This window comes from Martes martes (assembly GCF_963455335.1).
Source record: "Martes martes genome assembly, chromosome: 4".
Taxonomy (NCBI): Eukaryota; Metazoa; Chordata; class Mammalia; order Carnivora; family Mustelidae; genus Martes; species Martes martes.
This window is the reverse complement of record NC_137891.1, coordinates 186,892,188-186,904,677: the sequence shown is the minus strand read 5'-3', so window position 1 is coordinate 186,904,677 and position 12,490 is coordinate 186,892,188. Positions and strand designations below refer to the sequence as shown.

Genomic DNA, 12,490 nt, shown 5'->3' with positions numbered 1-12,490 from the left:
CAGGAATGTGGACGGAAGGGGAGGAGAGTCGGAAGAGTGAACCCGAGAAAACGTGCCCGGGCTGCGGCATGGGCGTGGGGGCGGGGGGCGGGTCCACGGCGCAGCTCACTCAAGGCCTCCCACACGCAGCTGCACGAGCCCAGACAGGAAAACCCTACAGGCTTCCAAAGGGGGAAAAGACCACCCCACATGGGAACGAGGAACTGGAATGGGTCTTCTCAACACCAGTCCCCAAAGCCAGAAGACACTGGAATGAGATCTTCCAAGTTCAGAGGAAAGATGACTTCCAAACTGGAGCTTCATATCCTGTTGAATTGTAGGTTGGAAAAAAAAACCCACCAAAAAAAAAAAAAAAAAAACCCCTGTTGTTTTTTAGGTCTAAAACAGATCAAGAGCAGCCATTTCTAACATTAAACACAGAGCTCTCACTCAACGCTGAGACACACTTCCTCCCATGTGCGCGTCTATCTATACACACACTGTGAGAAGGACCCAGACACGAGCTTTACGCTTAGTTAGGTCTGAAGATCCAATCGAGACATTCTGAGTTACGAAAGGCCGCGTTTCACCTCCGGAAAACGCTGCGGCACCATCTCTCCCAGCTGAACGTCTACACATCCCGGGACCCCTCGAGCTCAGACGGAGGAGCTCGTGGACGCTCCCGCACACGTGCACCAGGAGACGAGCACGAGAACGTCCCCAGAGGCAACATCCCCGGTCGCAGAAACCCGGAGACCAGACACCCACTCGCAGGGGAAGGCATACGCTGCGGACGGCGGCGAAAATGACTGAGTCACGACTTCGTGAAACGCACAGACGTCTGCACGAGTAGGAGGTGTGGGTAGAAAACAAGTCCCGGAGGCCCACCTAGAGCACGGACCGCTTCTGTGAAGCTCGAAAACAATAAAAACCAAACAGCAGATCACTCAAGCATGTATCCAATTTGTGACAAAGTTGAAAAGGCAACAGGATGACCCCTCGCTTTGGCTGGTCTTTGCGGCCCGGAGATGGGGCAGGAGGGGGCCACGGAGGCGGACGCCCGGTGCAGGCAGGACTCTTGTCCCGGGGTAAGGCAGGGTGTACCTCCACGTCCCTGACCGCGGTCAGGCTCAGACGACACACGTGGCCCGCCGTACGCATGTGTATGTGTAAGTACTTACGTTATTATTTTCTCTTTCAAGAGACCATAAAATGGGGGAGAAAAGGACCATGAAATTTGACTTCCAGGATTTCCTTTAATGAAGCTGCTAGAAGATGGGTTTTCTCCACAGGAAGGGATCGAGGGAGCCCACCGAGGGGAGGGAGGTGCTGTTCCAGGCGTCTCGGGGCCCGGCAGTGCCCCCCATGGCTGCTCCTGGGGAACAAGGTGTTGCCTGAGCGAACAGAAACGAATTCCTAGGAAGCCAGTGAGGAGTCGTGGGGCTCCGGCCGTACAGCAGGCCAGAGAGCAGGGTCCAGACTGGAGTGGGAGCGGGGAGGGTGGAGCGGGGCCTCAGAGGATGCCAAGAGGTTGCCAACAGGATGGGTGAGAGACACAGAAGACCTAAGAGCGGGGGCGCCTGGGCGGCTCAGTTGTTAAGCATTTGCCTTTGGCTCAGGTCATGATCCCGGGGTCCTGGCGTCGAGCCCTGCATCGGGCTCCCTGCTCTGCGGGAAGCCTGCTTCCCCCTCTCCCGCTCCCCCTGCTTGTGTTCTTCTCTCGCAGTGTCTCTCCCTGGTGCCTCTGGGGCAGGGGCAGCAGCGAGGCCTGGAAAGACCAGCGGGGAGCGGCGAGAGCCTGTTTTTGTAGTAGGTTGAGTAACTGACTTTCTCAACTATTTATGCATATTACGTAGACCACAAAAAAACTGAGAAAAATGTTCCCATACCTCAGACTTCAAAACTAGAGTCTCCTTAAAAACGATTAAAATCTTGGGGTGCCTGGGTGGCTCAGTGGGTTAAGTGCCTACCTTTGGCTCAGGTCACGATCACGGGGTCCTGGGATGGAGCCCCGCCTCGGGCTCCCTGGTCAGCAGGGAGTCTGCTTCTCCCTCTGCTGCTCCCCCAACTCATGGTCTCCAATAAATAAAAAAAATCTTTAAAAATGATTAAAATCTCAAAAAGGCCCTATGCATATTTAAAAATAAGTAGACTTCTTGTGCCTGTAAGTGTCAAAAATTTCCTCCTTGGGAAGAGCCACATAACCAAATGACACCATTACTCACAGGCAGGGCCTGCGGTGAGAGAGACCCCCCCCACCCCAACCCAGAGGTCATCAGAGAACTCCACCCAGCCCGGATGGGAGCACCACCTGCCGGCCGGGAATCCACTCCCACACTGACTCTGTGAACAGCCGGGAAAACTTATTTTTATCTTAATTATATAACTCCCCCCACCCCCCACCCCCCTGGAAGATGTAGGTCCTTGCTGCTCTGTGTTCAGGATGAGATGGTGGAGAAAAGTGTGGTTTCCTTTAGTCCCCAGCAGCCCTCCTTGTTCCTCGCACCAAGCCAAAACCGTCTTCGAGCTGTTGGTTCTGTTCTCTGCAACTACCACAAATTAAGACCAGTTGCTGCTTCTCCACAGGGAGGGGGAAGCTGAGCCTCTCTGACCTCAGCTCCTACTAATTCCCTCCACCACTGCTGCACACACTCGCCTCTTGGCTATTCCTCGAACATACCAGACCCACCATATCCCTTTGAACTGGCTGCTCCCTCCTTCCAGAAGGTTCTTCCCCGATACCCACACGGTAACTCTCCTCTTAGTTTCAGTGTCGCTTTCTCAGCAAGGCCCGAGCACCCCATTTAAAACTGCAGTCCTCCCCGCTTACCTCGCCCTATCTCCCCGCTTCAGCATCATCACCTCCTGTGTCTGTGGTGTAGTATCTGTCTCTCTCAACTCGAATCTCAGAGGGCAGGGGCTTGTCTGCTGTTCTCTGCAGCACGCCCACATCTGGAGCAGGGCCTGGCTCCTTTCGGGCACCCAGTCTACACCGCCTTGTGAACCCGAGTCACCTTTAGCTTACCCACCAACCCACCATTGCTCTAAACTGCTGTTGATATTAGTAAGCCCAGGCAGTGCAGACCACCATTTCTCCCCGGCTCCCCTTCTCTGAGCTAGCCCGTGTCACCTTTCCACTCTAGTTCACTGCGATATTCTAGAACCGTGGTTTTGTCCTAAGGCCTTGGGTCACCGGAGAATATGACAGACACATCTTCACTGGCATCATTCATAGAATTCTGAGCATGCCAAGTGACAGCCCTTCTCCCACGACGAGAGGCTTCTCACCAGGCTGGAGATGGTGCATTCATCAACCCTCTTTGAGGAGAATCAGTCGTTCATTCAGTCAGGAATGCTCCGTTCTGAATTATTTTCATGTTTGTATTTTATCTGACCATAAGGATAATGTGAGAAATTTCTGTCAAATGCATTCTCAATGACTAACTGTAACTTCCCCCAGGAGGCAAGTGCGTTAAGAGGCAACGTGCAGCCGCTTTCCGGCTGCTGGGCCCAGGGTGGCTCTTGAGGTCGTGTCCGCAGAGTCCCTGTGAGATCAGAGTCGGAACCTGTGTTGCCTGAGCTCAGGGAGGCTCAAACGCAGACTCACGGAGTTTCCAAGGATGCCCCCATCCCCGTGTCCCCTCACCCCCCAAACAGCAGTCTCTCCCTTGGACATCTTGATTCGGAGCGGTGACGCTGACAGGATGGGGGAGAACAGCCTCCTGCCTCCCGCAAAGGCTCTGCCTCCTCACTCGGTCCCTTCCTCTACGACAACTTCCCAGTCTCTTCCCCTGCGGTGGCTGCCTATTTCTGCAAATGCTAAATCGTCCCCTCCTGCCATCGAACACAACAAACATATGGGTCCAAAGAGCTTTCCTTCGGCACAATTTTCCTGTCAGCAAAGCCGAGTCAGTTTATGACATCAGAGCCATTTCCCCCAAACAGACCGAAGTCATAGCCACGGGCTCATTCGAATGCCTACGACCGTCAGCCGCGGCAGCCGAGACACAGCTTTTTAAAAACCCTTTAAAAATAATTGAGTAATGTAATCCTGCATCTTTATGAAAACGTTATGGGATTTAAAAATATTTTTACTGTTACATGTCTTCCTTGATACATTATTTAAATTCTTTTCCCGATAAAGCTGAATCCTATTTTTAAGCTATCGCAGGAACCACGCCGATAAGCCGGCCTTTCTGAAATCAGAGAGGAGCTCTTGCCAGGGGGCTTACGTGAACCTCTGAACGGCGAAAAGGAAACGGACAGGACGCGGCGAGCCCCCTGAACTGTTCCGTAACGGGATCAGCAGGCGGCCAGCCTACCCCCGGAGGCAGACGGCGGCGGCCCCCCAAGCAGCTCCCCAACAGCTCGTGACTTAGAGCTCCGCTTCGGATGGAATGGGAACAAGGTCCCCAGAAGGCGGCAGTAATATCCGCTGTCCGGGCCCCAGAGCAGCCGCCGTGCGAGGGAGGGAAGGCTTCCGGGCGTTAACAAAGGAAAGAATCAAGGCAACCAATCTCAAGTGAATGCAACACGGAACAACCCTATGGTGGGATCCTAAGTCTTTAAAAGGCAAGCCCTGTAGACGGATTGAGCCAACGAGACAGAGATCCGGAGGATGGAGGGAGGGTGGCCAGGGTGGTGCAGCGACAGTCCAGTCGCACCAGCGCTCTCGATGGGGACGAGCCTCGCCGTCTGGCCCGGCCGCAAACGCCCTCCCAGAGCTGCTCAGTGCCGGGGCCTGGGAGGTCCTTGGATGCCAGCAACCTGAGCCTGGGGGTCTCCGGCAGGGGACACAAAGGACTTTCCTCTCATGCAGCAAACACAGAAAACAGAGGCGAGGAAACTAAGGACTTTGGGGTCTTCTGACCCCAAGTGGTGGGTTTTGTGGCAAACCTTCCATTGCACACAAGGGGAAACTGAGCTAAGACAGGAGAAGCAGCCTGACCCAGGGCCCAGGATGGGAGGAAGGACTCTGAATCCCTGTGCAGGGCTCCTGACTCCAAGTGGAAGGTTCCACCACACTGTCTCCGGCATGTGCTCGTGAGCGTGTCTGCACGCATTCTGCTGCCGGCTCACACACCAGAGCTGGGAGCTGTGCTCGTCATTTCTGAGCCGCACAGTGCTTTCCCAAGCTCGTTCATACAAGCCAGGACTCACAGGTAGCTGGGCACGCTGAACACCACTGGACCAAGGCCGTAGCAGAAGGCTGATGGTGTTGTCAGAGGGCCATTTTGAAATCCCAGTTGCCAGACCCCATCCAGACCCAACCACCACGGGCCCAGAACTGCCTGACCAAACCAAGCGTTTCCCACGCAGTGCTGGAGGCAAAATGAAAATGAAATTGAGTTCTTAACCTCACTAGTACTTGATAAGTACCACTATGCATTTATTTAGCAGGCTTGTCTGTCTCTAATAAATTAACTCCTATTTCCTATTTTTTAAAATCCTTTCCCGGGACACCTGGGTGGCTCAGTCGGTGAAGCAGTGGCCTTCAGCTCAGGTCATGAGTGTCCTGGGATCGAGTCCTGCATTGGGCTCCCTGCTCAGTGGGGAGCCTGCTTCTCTGCCTACTTGTCCGCCCTCTCTCTCTCTCTCTCTCACAAATAAATAAATAAAATCTTAAAAAAAAAAAAGGTTAAATCATTACCCAGCTTGTATGACAGGAAAGCCAGACAGCTTCATTTTTTTTTTTTAAAGATTTTATTTATTTGAGAGAGAGAGAAAAAGAGAGAGACAGAGACCGACTGAGGGGAGGTGCGGAGCGGGGAGGGAAAGGGACAAGCAGGCCCTGCGGTGAGTATGGAGACCGACACAGGGCCCGATCCCACGACCCTGAGATCATGACCTGAGCCGAAAACAAGAGGCCGACAACTCAACCGACTGAGGTACCTAGGCGGCCCCAGATGGCTTCATTTTACAGACAAGAAAACGAAGCATAGGTCATATGCTTTGCTCCGGGTCCCGCATCACTGTATCAGAGTCAGGAATTCCAATCTGTGACTTTTCTCACCTGACTTCTTTGCCTGTTCTTGGTACATACATCCTACTAGAAAATCCCCGCCCTACAAACTCTTTCTGGTAGCAACAGAGAGAAATGCCCATCCAAGGTTCAGATGGCAGCACCAAAAATGGTACCTGCCTACCAGTCCCTTGGGACAGGGCAGTGCTGAGCCTGATGGTCACCGGCAGGGTCCTTCCTCTGTGGTTTTCTTAAGAGGAGACTGCCCTGTCTTCTTAGGATGAGAACATTCCAAACCCTTCCACTATGAAAAGCAAAACCCTCAGAAATGGAATAAAAGACCCAGCTCAAAACCTCTCCCCGAAATGCTGCATAGCCCACATCTGGTTATCACTCACTATTTCTGGTTAGAAAACGTCTTATTTGGAAGCGGTTTATGCAAGTAGCGCAGTATTAGGAATTTTACAATAACTTGCACGCTTGTGTGAAACGGTCACAGCTGTGCTCCCTCGTTCCACAGAAACATGGCCCGGAGACACATTTCCACAGAATCCCAATAAGCAATCACTGCGCACACCCAGATGGCCAATTTAATTGCAGGACACAGAGGCTCAGGCTACTGTGACGTTCTCTTTCCCCTTCGTTGCTCTGAATGCGGCAGAGCTCCAGCCAGCGCAGCAAAGACACCAAAGCAACAGCGCGCTCCCGCCGGGCTCCCGCCCCATCTCCCCAACCCTCGCGCCATCTGCCAGCGCCGACCCCTCAAACCAGACCTCCCCGCAGTGCGCGGCCCCGACCGCCGGCTCCGCGAAGGTCCCCCGTGAGCACGGTTCAGGCGCCCCCGAGATCTTTAGTGCCCCCGACTATGTCACCCGCCCCGAGTCGGTTTGGCCGGTGTTTCAATTCTCCACCAGCCTGTGACCAAAAGCCGCTCGCCACCACTGACGCCATCATCTGTTGCAGGGAGGCTGGGTAGAAAGGAGAGGTGTGGGCATTTATAAATATACTTTGAAATGCAGGCTTCAAATAGACGGCAGTGTTCTGAATATACAGTCCTCTAAGTGCTGTGGGAGTCTTTAAAAAATCCACTTTCTGGAATATATTTGATCAGAAGTTTGTATTATCGCACCTCCCAGCTGTATGCCGGCGTCTGTTCTTTTCCTTCAGGAGACGCTCAGGCCACCTGCCGGGTCACCCTGGTCCCGCTGATGGAGGCCGAGCCCCGCTTACCCAGCACACTGAACGGGAACACCGGGCCGCATTCGGTTAGCCACTCGCACATCTGGTACCTCTGACTGACTGACGTGTCCCATTTGCCGCAGGGCTGGGACACGCACTCAGAACGTGCTTCCCTAACAAACCAAAGGACAGAGATACCGTACGTGGGACTGAGAAGTAGCTCCCAGACTCAGGCACGTCACTAGGTCACAGGACTCAAACTCCCCTGGGGACTTGACCGAGTCAAAGGGGGTCATCTTGCCGCTGCCACAAAGAGCCCAGTGACTGGTGTTCACGGCCCTATCGTCCGGGGAGGATAAAAGCCTAGGCCCCTGCACAAGGCAGTCTGGAACTGTACCATGTCCTAAGTGATGCAGGGAACCCAGCTGCCTCACTGTGGTCAGGTGGCCGCCCTCTCCCTGACAGCGAGCGCCCCCTGACTGTCACCCAGCAAGAGTGTGGGCAGCTCGACTGCAGGGAAGGGTCTCGGGGACCTGCCTGTGCTGCTTGCTGTCTGGGATGTCTCCCTGGCTTTGGGGAACCACGGGATTAGTGTTGTCTGCCCTGCACATGGCTGAAAACCCTTTACTCAGGTCCTCAGCCGCAGCTTTGCTGAAAGCCACGGGGAGCTGCTTTCCATAAAGAGGCCACTTGGATAAACAAAACTTTGTTCCACCAGTTTTGTACATTATTACCTTAAAAAAACCAACAACACAAAAAAAACCCCAGCAGCACCACGGACCTCGGGCTGGCCTCCTGGCCCGCACGCCCTGCGCCGTCCTCACGCGGGCCTGGCTCACCTTGGGGTTGGTGCGCTGCTGCAGCATCCGCTCCTCCCGCTCTCTCTGCAGCCGCTCAAACTCTTCCCTGATTTCGGCCGGCGTTCTCCTCCGCTCCACCACCTGTGGGCACAGTAGAAGGAGACAGTTAAGGACCCAGAAAGCAAGGAAGACAGACGCAATGAGCTGACATGGTTAACTGGCGAGTCCGCGTGGCCCGGGCTCGTGTTCCTTTCCCCAGGACTTAACAACGCCAGCGACGCCCAGTGGGGTTTTCTCCCGTGGACACGGGCCCTGGTGAGGCGAGGCTCACGGTCACACCCACTCAGCTCTGCCCTCATCGTCCCCGCCGCCGTGCTTCTCCTCGGCTCTCCGGAGAGACGGAAGCATGACTTCCCCGGTTTCAGTAACTGATGCGAGGCTGCAGGAACCTTACAAAGAACACGTCACCTTATTTTTAAATTTTCATTTATTTTTTGAGAGACAGGGTGAGAGAGAGAGAGCTCGTGCACAAGTGTCGGGGGTGGGGGAGTGGCAGAGGGAGAGGGAGGGAATCTTTTTTTTTTTTTTTTTTTTTTTTTTTTTTTTTTTTTTTTTTAAAGATTTTATTTATTTATTTGACAGACAGAGATCACAAGTAGGCAGAGAGGCAGGCAGAGAGAGAGGAGAAAGCAGGTTCTCCACGGAGCAGAGAGCCCGATGCGGGGCTCGATCCCAGGACCCTGGGATCATGACCCGAGCCGAAGGCAGAGGCTTCAACCCACTGAGCCACCCAGGCGCCCCGAGAGGGAGGGAATCTTAAGGAGGCTCCACATCCAGCCTGGGGCCCTGCTCGGGGCTCGATCTCACCACCCTGAGATCATGAGCCAAGCTGAAATCAAGAGTTGGACACTTAACCAACTGGGTCAGGCAAGCTCCCCAAGAACACATCACCTTAAGTCTCATGGTCTAAATTTCCCAACGGTCCCAGCACAGACAATAAACCTCAAAGACGGAAGCAAAGGGCAAAGGGGCCCACCAGCCCGGCCGTCTCTCCCCAGCGCACCGGGGCCATCGCTAGAGATGCCTTCTGGGCTCGGACCAAGGGGTCTTCAGCCATCAGGTCTGGGCATTTTTTGCAACCTTCCCCACTACACTACGACAGGACCCTGAGGACGTAGGATGTCGGGTGCACTTCTGCACCAACAATTCTCGTACTGACGGGCAGACCCCCTGAACACTGGGGGCCGCACAATGATGTCGGATCGATGAGGAAAGATGGCCTCCCACTGTGGCTTTTCTTAGCGCGTCACGAAGTAGAGATTTCCAAGAGGCAACAGAAGGCCACCGTGGGCCTCAGGCCCTGTATCTGTGAAAGAGGAAACCACACCGTGTGATTTTAGGGTCCAAGATGCCACGGCCTGTGAGAAACACCGAGACCAGGGTGGGACAGCGTCAGGAGCTGGGCGGGGGGGAAGCCCCGAGAGCACATTGCCTGTAGCAGTGGGAGAAACACAGAGGAGTCTTGAGAGGCTGCTCACAGAACAGCTAAAAAGGGAGGTGATGTGAGAAGAAGCAATCCTGGAAATCACAAGTTTAAAAAATTGTTTAAAAAAATACACACTTACAGCAAAAAATCAAAATAGTACAGGAGGATATAAAGCAAACAGTGCAACTCGCCTATAGCACCCTCTTTCCCACCGTCCCTCCCACAGGCTAACATCGAGTTTTTCTGTGTCTTCTAGACATCTCTGTGCACACATACGTGTGTGTATGTATATTCTAACACATAAATGGGTCACAGTCTAGGTTTTGTGCACCTTGGTTTTATTATTCAGCAATAAAGAAAAAGTAATATAAAGACTGGTTTATCCAAAAAAACACTGAGAAATGTATTTACTACTTCTCTCAGGAAGTAAAGAGAAAAAAATAAAGAAAACTTTTCTCCTCTCATAACCCGATACAACCAAGAATTACTAAAAGGGGGCAGTAGTTCTCTTAAAGGAAGTTTTAAAATAAAAACACAAAAATCATCCAAGAGCAAATAAATCAGTGGCACCAGTGACTGCTCTGTGGCCTCCCAGCACCATCCTCGGTCATACTGAACGGATACGGCGGCTCAGCCCGCTGGTTCTCTGCCGCTGTGGTGTGAGCACCCACCCTGCGTCCCTACCCTGGACTGAGCCGGGGGCAGAGCCGGGGCAGGGAAACTCAGGGCTTCAGCTTCTATCGCATCCCTGTCTCCCACCAGCTTCTCCCTTCAGCACAGAGAATAGAAGCCAAAGAGCTTCAGGGAGATACAAGTTACCAATTATTCCATTTAACCATGAAGATCAAGAAAGATCAGGAAAAAAGGATTTAAAGTATTTTAGAAATTCTTCACGACCTCTGAACCCCAACCTATGACTGTGGAACCTACCAGTGGTGACCTAAGTGCTGCACTACGAAGGTCAAGCAGGGTCTGGATGGAAAGCGTGGGCTGCACGGGTCCCGGAATAACCCAGCTGTTCTACCTGGATGAGAAGGTTTCCCACCGAATACTCTGTCCAGTGGGACACTGGTGTTGATACTGCAGACTAGGCACAAGTTTGACAAGCCAAGCTACACAGACTCCATGAATATGCCTCTCTCCTGATATTTTTTAAATACACAGATTTGTAAGATTTCAGGAGTTAAAAGACTGGAAAGCGTCAGGCTCTGCAGAAGCCAGAGCAAAACAAGATTTGTTTTAGAAATTCTAGAGCTGTCTGACCTTTGCTGACTGAATTAATAGCTGCAAATCCCTCTCTCTGCCATACTCTGTGATAAGCTGAAGAGGCAAATATTCCAAACGTGTGAAGTCATTCCATTTCTAGTCAATTTTACATAGGTTTGGCAAACAGCTGGTGCATAATCAGAGCGGACTGCAAAGTCAAGACGATTGGCACCTCCAGAGCGGTGACGAGCTGGGTAGCGCAGGGCAGAGTCCCGCTTCCAAGGCCCCGGACATCATTTGTCCTTTCTGCCCTTTACACGCAGTGCACCACGGCAGAAAAGGGAAGGAGACCGAGTCAGCCACATGTCACTTTCCTCCATCTCAGTCACCCTTAGATAGACGCACCCAGGAACACAGCGCCCAGAACCGCACGCCAGCTGGTGAATACCAGACACTTTCCGTTAACAGGGCAGATCACGTGCAGCCCCCGAATCTACACACCTGTCCCGTTCACCTTAACTGTCCATTCACCAACGAGGTCTGTTCCAGCGCTAGCCAGGAAGACGGATCTGCCTTGTGGAAGAGGGAGCAGGGATCCCTAAAAGCAAGGCAGCGTGGTAGAAGGACAGAAGGCAGGCTCTCCCACCCTGCCTCTAACCTCCTGGCAGCCTCAGGGGTGCGGGGAGGGTCACTTCACTTCTCTAAGCCTCAGATCCCTGCTACAGTGATGGGGTTAGACTACAGGATTCCTGAGGGGTTGTGTGGTCTGAAAATTCTGAGTCCAGCTACTTGACTTTGGTTTTGGAACAATTTTAGAAAATTATTCAGAACTTTAGAAAAATTACAAAGACAGTACAGGAAGTTCTCCTACACCCTTCCCCCAGCTTCCCCCGATGTTAACACCTCACACAGCCACAGGACAGCGGCCAAATCTCAAAGCCAACCCTAGAGCACTCCAAGGAACTGAACCCGGACCTTCTCGATTTCACCAGCTCTTCCACTGACATCCCTTGTGTGCTCTGGCCTTGCATTTTGTCATCCCATCTCCTTAGTCTGTGAGAGCTTCTAAGTCTTTGTTTTCATGACCTTGACCATACTGCGGCTCTGCCTAATGCAGGCTGCTGTCGTAGCCACTGTAAGATGGACATCGGGAGACAGGAAAGAGTGAGAGGTGGATACTGGCAGGGCCTGCGGACAAAAACTAGACCGTGGGCAGTGTAAGCCAAAGATCACGATGGAACATCTCCCAGTGCTACTGAGTCACGGGCTCTCCACTCCGCCGGCTCACCGTTACCAGCTTCAATGCCCCAGAGCACTCCCAGTTCAAAGGTGAAGCTCGCCACTCAAGCCAATTTCATTTTCAACATGGGTATTGCATAAACACTGCTAACCAACTTGGGTAACTAAAATGGCTGGTTTCACAAGTGGCGATCACTTGTACGTCTGCGTCTTCTTCCTTCGGAATCCTGCCAGAGAATGACAAAGCCTCTTGAAGGTTAAAAGAAAAAAAAGGGCAAAAGCATAGGTGGCTCAACTGGTTAGGCATCTGAGCCCCCTTTTAAAAAAATTTTATTTGTCATAAAGAGAGAAAGAGAGAGAGCCCACAAGCGGGGGGAGCAGCAGGCAGAGGGAGAAGGCGGCTCCCCACTCAGCAGAGAGCCCGATGCAGGACTTGATCCCAGGACTCTGGGATCATGACCTGAGCCAAAGGCGATGCTTAACCGGCTGAGCCACCCACACGCCTCTAAGCATCTGACTCTTGATTTTGGCTCAGGTGATGATCTCAGGGTCGTGGAATCAAGCCTCCTGTTGGGCTCTGCGCTGAGTGTGCAAACCGCTTGGGATTCTTTCCCTCTGCCCCAAACCCCTGCTTACTCT

General features: G+C 52.9%; 1 protein-coding gene across 1 annotated transcript in view; it reads right to left on the bottom strand.

Annotated features, from left to right (window-relative positions):
* The window catches only part of DNAJC11 (DnaJ heat shock protein family (Hsp40) member C11), a 70,591-nt gene that overhangs the window by 31,551 nt on the left and 26,550 nt on the right, over positions 1-12,490 (bottom strand). The window contains exon 4 of the mRNA XM_080800333.1: positions 7,960-8,061. Within this exon, the coding sequence (XP_080656459.1) occupies positions 7,960-8,061 (102 nt within the window). The remainder of the gene's footprint in view (positions 1-7,959; positions 8,062-12,490) is intronic.